General features: G+C 39.3%; 1 protein-coding gene across 1 annotated transcript in view; it reads right to left on the bottom strand.

Moving 5' to 3' along the window:
- gpc3 (glypican 3) overlaps nt 1-9,479 on the bottom strand; it is a 197,846-nt gene that overhangs the window by 29,611 nt on the left and 158,756 nt on the right. Inside the window, exon 7 of the mRNA XM_073821219.1 lies at nt 4,670-4,874. Within this exon, the coding sequence (XP_073677320.1) occupies nt 4,670-4,874 (205 nt within the window). The remainder of the gene's footprint in view (nt 1-4,669; nt 4,875-9,479) is intronic.

Here is a 9,479-nt window from a genome sequence, read left to right as displayed (position 1 = left end):
TTATATTAATAGCTTTTTAACCTAGCTTAATGCTTATTTATAAATAAACATACATATAAATATAAAAATAAAAACACATTAATGTAATTATATACAACTTTAAAGGGTTAAAATGTTCTGGTATGTACGTATAAATAAAAATCAACCAAGATTATTAAAATGCTACTTAAAAATATCACTGTTTATTGCTGGTTTATAATACCAGCTGCATGAACTAATGTTAACAAACCCAACCCTATTCTGAAGTATTGCTTAGTGTATACTTTTTCACGTTGTATCATTTTGACTGTTTGTGTTTGTGGCGTTTCAGCCTCTGTGTTGTTCTTTGAAAACTCCTGACCCCGCTTTTGCTTTTTTTGCAACTATTTATGTTGGCAGTGAAAAAATAAACTTAATAACTGGCCAGATTTTCATAATTAATGTCTTGTTTATAGAACTGTTGTATAAAATATATATCACACTTAGAACTAGTCTATTATATAAAGGCCTACTGCACACAAAGAAATAAACAGAAATTTTAAGAACATATGTTTAAAATCACGTACACTAACATGGAACCACATTGAGATCACATGACTCGCCAAAATACCAGACACTGACCGCAGAGGACAGGATGGATTCAGATTTTGTTCTACACTTATAGTGATATATGTACTTATTTCACAAACAATTTAAAGAAGTTCACTTCCAGAACAAAAATGTACAGATAATTTACTCACCCCCTTGTCATCCAAGATGTTCATGTCTTTCTTACTTCAGTTGTAAAGAAATTATGTTTTTTGAGGAAAAGATTTCAGGATGTCTCTCCATATAGTGGACTTCTATGGTGCCCTCGAGTTTGAACTTCCAAAATGCAGTTTAAATGCAGCTTCAAAGGACTCTAAATGATCCCAGCCAAGGAATAAGGATCTTATCTAGCGAAACGATCGATTATTTTCTAAAAAAAACAAAAAAACAATTTATATACGTTTTAACCTTAAACACTCATCTTGTGTAGCTCTGTGTGAACTCTGTGTATTCTGGTTCAAGACAGTTAGGGTATGTCGAAAAACTCCAATCTCATTTACCTCCAACTTCAAAATCATCATCACTGTTTTACCCTTTTTTTTGTTAAAGGTGTTTGATCTTCTTTGCATGTTCACTTTGTAATCACTGGGTCGATACTTCTGCAGCGATGTAGGATGATTTTAAAGTTGAAGGAGAAAATGAGATGGGAGTTTTATGACATACCCTAACTGTTTTGAACTGGAATACACAGAGTTCACACAGAGCTAGGCAAGACAAGCATTTGAAGTTAAAAAGTATATATATATACGCTAGATAAGACCCTTCTTCCTCAGCTGGGATCGTTTAGAGACCTTTAAAGCTGCATTTAAACAGCATTTTGAAAGTTCAAACTCGGGGGCACCATAGAAGTCCACTATATAGAGATAAATTCTGATGTTTTCCTCCATATAATGGACTTCTATGGTGCCCCCGAGTTTGAACTTCCAAAATGCAGCTTCAAATGGCTCTAAACGATCACAGCCAAGGAAAGAAGGGTCTTATCTAGTAAAACGATTAGTTATTTTCTAAAAAAAACAAAACAATTTATATACTTTTTAACCTCAAATGCTCGTCTTGTCTAGCTCTGTGTGTACTCTGTGTAGACACTAAAAAGTATATAAATTGTAAATGTTTTTAGAAAATAACCGATCGTTTCGCTAGATAAGACTCTTCTTCCTTGGCTGGGATCATTTAGAGCCCTTTGAAGCTGCATTTAAACTGCATTTTGGAAGTTCAAACTCGGGGGCACCATAGAAGTTCACTATATACAGAGAAATCCTGAAATGTTTTCCTCAAAAAACATAATTTCTTTACGACTGAAGAAAGAAAGACATGAACATCTTTCGTGACACGGGGGTGAGTAAATTATCTGTAAATTTTTGTTCTGTAAGTGAACTTCTCCTTTAAGCAATATAATTACATACAAACCCTTTCTCATGAAGCAGCATTAAATATGTGATAACAGCATGTTTGATTAGCGCTGGACTGCGCCGCCGCTCACATAATCTCGTCCAAAGCGGGCGGCTGACATTAAAGTAAGTGTGGTGAGGCAGATGACACGACCTTAGCGCCGGCTGTGTGTATCTCGGGGTGTGTGCATAGGACACACACACAGCCCGAGTCCTGGAATAGCTCTGCTGGCCTGGAATGCGTGGGTCGTATGGGGGTTGGGGACAGTCCTTGGGGGCGAGGAGGCCTGGAATCTCTGCTCAGAGCGAATGACGATTTATCAATCAATCCCTATCATTCAGAACATCCATGAAATTACTGTCCGGCTGACAGCTTTGATTTACGGAGAGGTCTGGGCCCGAGGTGCGGCCTGTCTGCACCTAGTTGTTGTTCTGTCCGTCATGCTCCCCAGGACCCCGCGCAGCGCCCCAAGAGTGCAGAGCTTTGAGAAACCAGATCTACGCCGTCCATCTCGGTGCACCAGGCACAGACAGGACTTCCATTAGTAAACCTGCCTATGGATGACCTTCGGCATTCTGGCTGCCTGACCCCTCCCCGAACAACCGAAATGGGATGAAAAGACAGCAGCGCTGAGGCGTCTTTTGCTGGGTCGTCTGCAGCTATCTGCTGTTATCTTAGTACCTGTTTCAACAGAGGCCTAAAGGTCTACACTAAAACAAACAGACGTATTTGAACAATACTTGAGCAAGAATACTGGTCAAATATTGAACAAAAATCTAAATGTATAGGTATGACTGTGTGGGTATGACATTATTAGCCGAATAGGAAAACTGATCATTTTGTAAGTGTATAAACACCTTTATTAACCACTTGGAGTGGTGTGGAGTACTTTTTATGATGGATGGATGCACTTTTTTGTGCTTCAAAATCTCAACACCCATTCACTGCCATTATAAAGCTTGGAAGAGCCAAGACAGTTTTTTTAATATAACTTCGATTGTATTCATCTAAAAAAGGAAAGTCAATTACACCTAGGATGGCTTGAGGGTGAGTAAATCATTTTTGGGTGAACTATCGCTTTAATTGCCCTTGTTATAGCTAACTACCTCCTCTGATATTTAAGCGTGATGCACGAAATGTTTTAAAAACTGAACTAATTTAACTTGAAATGTCTTTTAAAATGCAGCCCCCATGCCTTTATGTTGAAAAAGCTTCACAAAATGTTTTTCCCCTATATTTACAGTGGAAAGCAGAGCAGTTTAATACAAAAACAACCCTAATTGTGACCCTGGACCACAAAACCAAAACCGTCATAAGGGTCAGGGTAGATAAGTTTCCATTGATGTAGGGTTTGTTAGGATAGGACAATATTTGGAAGAGATATAACTATTTGAAAATCTGGAATCTGAGATTGCAAAAAAATAAAAATATTCTGAAAATCTCCTTAAAAATTGTCCAAATTAAGTTCTTAGCAATGCTTATTACTAATCAAAAATTAAGTTTTGATATATTTGCAGTAGGAAATCTAAAATTCTAAAAGTAGAAAAATCTAGAATTTTGACCCATACAATTTATTGTTGGCTATTGCTACAAATACATTATACCTGTGCTACTTAAGGGTCACAAATGTACAGTCAAATATACCATTGTATGGCAATTTTTTGCAGACTCAATTCAATCATTTGAATAGGAAAACACAAGGATTGCATGCAATATTGACTGAAAGTATCTTTCTAGCTTTCTGCCTACATAATGTTGAAAAAATGTAGCTAATTAACACACAGAATCAACACAGGGTTAAACATACTATATTAGAATTAGGATTCTTACCAACTGGCAGATTAACTTCATAAAGATTGCTAAAAAGTACAGCCTTTGACATCAACAATAAAAGATATCAGAAGTAATTTCTCCTCCCTTGTAAGTGTCCTAACCTGAATAATTTATTGTATGCTTGCTTTTTATTATTAGCATTTAGCATTGTTTTGCCCTGCTGTCCACGACACTATCAGAACAATCCTGTGATTCATTCTTGGGTCGCGACCCACCAACCTAACACACACACACACAAACAAACACAGAATGAGAGAGGAGCTGGATATTAAATTCCAAGACAGGAAAGATATATCGCCAACTGTTCATCCCAGCGCCCAAAACGCATTCTCCTCATTCTTAATAATTAAAGCAGTAAATCTTCTGCGAGAGGGAGGGAGGACGCGCAACTCAAACACCGCCGGCTCACAGTTCAGAGAGCATTCAGACCTAAGCGCTCAAGGCTGGACGTTTTATCACTGCTTCAATTCCTCGGTGTGAATTTGAGTGCTGATATGTGCCTTATCCTGTCCTTCCACATGTGCTTTATAAGTGGGATTCTCAGCGTAACCCTGGGCCCCTTGCGGCGCTACCCTGAGAGCCCAAATCTCTGCCACAACAACACGACCAGGACGACAACTCCCTCTGTTGTGTTTGCTCAGCTGGTCCGCCTTTGTCAGTCAGTATCAAACTCCTTGTTCCTGCCCTTCTACTGTTATTCTTTGCCTCTGTTTAGTTTATTTGCACTAACATGGTTTGTTGGTTCTTTTGTGCTTTGTTTTGCATCAAAGGGAACATCTTCCATGTACCCTGTTTGTTCCCTCGGACAATGATAGGGTCGCAAGGTCACTGATAGTACATGGCTACCTGTAACCTGTAAAGTTGAGGCAATATAACTTACCTGCAAAGATGCGCAGGCGTTTGCGTCTCGGGGGCGGCCCGAGTCCAGAAACGCCACTACACTCATCTTCATCATCACAGTCCCCGCTTTCTAGACCCTCCTCATCCTCGTCCGTCTGACCCTGTCCGGCTGGGTCTCTCCTTGCAGCGCCCCCTCCTGGTCGAGCCCTCCATCGCTTTTCAGGCAACGTCACCATCCGCAAAAGCTACAACGAAAAGACGATAACATTGAGTGTGGTGGAAAAACAGAGTACAACATTAAACCTATGCTGAACATATTTGCTATCCACCTTTTTCTTCTAGTAAAAGTTGGCATGGCCGTTTGTAATTTTTATGGGTGTGGCTTCCGGTCTCATCTGCATCCAGCTATTTTGAGCTTTACAAAACAGTTCGTTTTGCTGCTTGATATTGCAAATTGGTGTGTCTTCCCATATTATTTTAATGTATTATCCTAATTACGAACACCCTGGTTTGTAGTGCAAACAGTTTTACCGTTTACTGCACGTTGTTATTCTTCTTGAGGGCAGCCGTGGCCTAATGGTTAGAGAGTCGGACTTGTAACCCAAAAGGTTGCGGGTTTGAGTCTCATGTCCGGCAGGTATTGTCGGTGGGGAAGGCGAATAACAAGCACTCTCTCCACCCTCAATACCACGACTGAGGTGAGTCCCTTGAGCAAGGCACCGTACCCCCAACTGCTCCCCGTGCGCCGCAGCAATGGCTGTCCACTGCTCCGGGTGTGTGTTCATGGTGTGTGTGTGTACGCACTTCGATGGGTTAAATGGAGAGCACAAATTCCTAGTATGGGTCACCATACTTGGCCTCACTTCACCTCCTTTCCTTATTTCCTTATAGCTAATAATGAACTGGATGATGTTGAGGAAAAACGTGGATAGCCGCTATTGACTGTTGGGGTTTCCCAGACTGGGTGTGGAAATGTGTTAAATTATTGAAATATTAACTCAAGGGACACTTGAAGTAAATATTTTTGGTCAAAGAGGTTCTGGTGTTGGAATCCCAGTTCTAGAACATGTATCATATATCAGTATGAGATTAGGTTTATGGATTTGTGTTCAGATCACAATCACACTGCAGATGAAAACTGTCAAACAAAGTCATGGTGAAATTAATTTGTTAGAGCTAAAAGTCAAATATTTTTTTCACAGTGATTTCAGCATATTGAGAAAAATGGTCAACATGGTGGGTGGAAACTAGTTAGATTTACTGGACAGACTCTGAGGAATATCTGAGATATGACTATAGAAGATAAAAAACAAAATATCTTAGTAGAGGAACAAATAACAACAGAATTTAGTTTAGAATTTTAGTGGTAGTCCTCCACACTATTTTAAGCAGCATTTTGTGAATTATTTTAGAATTATTATGCATAACGTGAGCTGATCTGATTGTATATTAACTATGCTTTTTAAAAATTCATTTGTCACTCTACAGGACCATTTTAAGGTGACGTATCAAGAAAATCTTTTCCAATTTTTAGGTTCATCTATATTCGTGAAAATGTGAAACAGGGCAACCCTGTAACCTGTTTTGGTAAGCCTTTTCCCACAAGCATATAAAAAATGAGCATGTCAGCTTTTGCGGCCCCCATGACATAGAAAGGGGATCTTTTATAATATTATACCAACCTGAATCTGCTGTTTGACTGTTTGACTGCACATTTGTAACTCTGTCCCCACAAAACCAGTCATAATTAACTATGCTTTTTAAAAATTCATTTGTCACACACCAGGACCATTTAAAGGTGACGTATCAAGAAAATCTTTTCCAATTTTTAGGTGCATCTATAATCATGAAAATGTGAAACAGGGCAACCCAGTAACCTGTTTTGGTAAGCCCTTTTCCACAAGCATATAAAAAAATGAGCACGTCAGCTTTTGCGGCCCCCGTGACATAGGGGATCTTTTATAATATTACTGCCCTATAATCTGCATGTTTCGCAAGCGACAATAGTGTACCAGTTCTAACACCATGGCAAAAGTTCGATCAAAGCATGCAAACTGTTCTGTCACAGATGAGCACAGAACACTATTTAGAGTCCCAGCCTCAGAGAAGACAAGAGAGTACTAATTTATTTACACAGACCCAATATAAACAAGTGATTTCTTTCCCAGCTGTTTACCTTCACAGACAAAACCTACTGTTTTTGTTACTCCTGTGTGTTTTACACATAAACTTGTGTGTATTTGACAGTTTAAGCGCAATAAGACATGAAAGAGATCGTAGTTTAGTACTCAAGGGCCGTTTGACAGCCGCTTTCTGTGTGCATGCATATATCAAAAGTTTAAATGAATATGGTTTAAAACACATAATTTTAGCACGATAGACATGATAATCAAAACCAAACTGATGATTTTTAACAGAGTATCTGATGTACAAACTGTAACAGACCTACGCTGGAAAGGCGGCAGGCAACAGCGGCTCATTTAGATCTAAAGAGACATGCACGAAAACAGCGTGTTTCTGCTTCCACTCAAAATGAGCATTTTCAGACTGATATAATAAATGATCTGTGGGGGATTTTGAGCTGAAACTTCACAGACACATTATAGGGACACCTGAGACACCTTGTAAAAAGGGGCATAATAAGTCTGCTTAAAAAAGTAATAGGTTGTTTTAAAAAAAAAAATGAAAAGACCAAATAAGGAACATACACTTTCAGTATTATTTTTAACCTAAAATCTTGATAAGTATGCACCCACCAATTATTCTGATCTAATTTTGAGATAAACAGATCAGCTGCTTCCTGACAGAAATGAAATTTCATAAATTGCTTCAGATGCATTATGCGTGGTATGCGGTATATGTGGTATATATAAAACTTCACATTGAGGATTGATTTTGAGCATGATACGGGTAAATATATAAAGCTAAATTATCTCATCAAGCCATTCATTTCCAAAAGACTTTTTCATGTCTTTCTTTTTAAACAGCACCGCACTGAAATAGAGTCAGGCATCATAAAAAGGATAAACGTTAAATGAGTTGATTCTTACATCGACCGCTGTTGTGTTTTGCCAAACTATAATTGCTGAAAATTCCATCGTCCCCCTCCGTCTTCTGCTTTTCCTTTAATCTTTCTACTCTGTCTCCCTCTTTTATTGATTTCCTTCCGATGTGCGGACACAAGCATGTGCTTGTTGTTGTTAGGTTTTTTTTTTTTCGTTGCTGTTGTTGTTTTTGTCTACAGGAGAAAATTGAGATCAGATGGGTCTGGCTATGGATGGCTTCGCTCTGAAACAAATCACAGGGCAACGGCTTCTGACCAGCACACAGCTCTCTCGCTCTCAAAAAAAATGGATAATTATTATATTCTACCCCTCAGAAGATAAACAGGGCTTACTAAACATACAAACCCCTTTCGTCTGTGATTTAATGTCAGCACATTCTCAGGAGGTCAGCAGGGAAAGTCATACAACATGTTCCACAAGATCCCCACACAGGGCTGCATTCAAGCCCGAAACACGGGAGGCACAGACAGCCTCTGTTTGAACAAGTCCGCAGGGCCGGTTATAGCAGTGACAGAGAAGCTGATTCATTTATGCAGTTATGACACCAAAAAGCATAGAACGGACAAAAGCCAACTGATAACGGTGTGAAAATGAGCTCGGGAGAGCGCCACCTAGCGAAACCGCACTGACTTGTGCTATTCACGATACTGAAATAACAACAAATGCGCCTGTTTTCCCTGTGCGAGGAATGGGCCTTTAATGCACTCTGCTCTCTTGTTTCAACAGCATGTTTTTGGAGAGCTGCATGAGTCTAAGCCCTAAGCACATTTACTGAGGGCTCCGAATTCCTTCCTGAAGACCGTTGCCCAGTAACGATGCGAGACGGGCCGTCCCCACAAACCATTTAAACTCTGAAAGCAAACAGTCGTAAAGAGAAAAAGAGAGAGAGAGAAATGCGGTCGAGGGTATTTTAAAACAAACTCTAAAAAAGGTAGAGGGAGAAAAGAAAAGAGAAAAGCTGTTTGGCTGCCTGTTTGGCACTGGGTGTATAGAGAGTAGGCCGAATGGATGGAGCACAGCCACTTGCCGCCCTACACAACACACACACACACACACATGCACACGTGCAGTGGCCAGCTGAGGTAGCACAGGATGCTTTGGTTTGGCTGAGTAGTTGGTGCCAGTGTGTCACGGTGAAGGGGAAATTGTTCTTGCTGTGAAGCAACAACAAACTCACATTTATTTTGCTTACCATGTTAACACGATGCTGTGTAACAGAAGAGCATGTGCGACTAGTATTTGAATCTATTTTTGTCACACATTGTGTGCTGAATTCAGCAGAAACACTATGAAAATGCACTGTAAACCTATTTAACAACTCAGTGTTTTGCAATATAGGCTTTTATGAAGCTATATAAAATAATGAATTACTCACCCATTGTTTGAAAAAAGACATCTGTCGCACGGTGACAGGCGTAAAAAAAACCAAAAAAGTCTATTCAGCAAGTCGGACAACTTAAAGGGACAGTTCACCCAAAAATGAAAATTCTGTCATTAATTACTCACCCTCATGTTATTCCAAACCCTCAAGACCTTCGTTCACCATCAAAACACAAAGATTTGATCAAAGAAATTTCTTCTCTTCCGTGTCAGTCTTTGATGCATGTTCATTAAAAAAGTATTTTTGTTTTCTGTGCGCACAAAAAGTATTCTTGTAGCTTCTATTTTAACAATGTCCTTACTACCTTTCTGGGTCTTGATTGTGTCAGTTAAGTTGCTGTCTATGCAGCTCTCAGATTTCATTAAAAATATCTTAATTTGTGTTCTGAAGATGAGCAAAGGTCT

This window comes from Garra rufa, chromosome 16 (genome assembly GCF_049309525.1).
Source record: "Garra rufa chromosome 16, GarRuf1.0, whole genome shotgun sequence".
NCBI classification, from domain to species: Eukaryota; Metazoa; Chordata; class Actinopteri; order Cypriniformes; family Cyprinidae; genus Garra; species Garra rufa.
The sequence above is the reverse complement of the archived record's forward strand: the minus strand, read 5'-3'. Positions and strand labels throughout refer to the sequence as shown.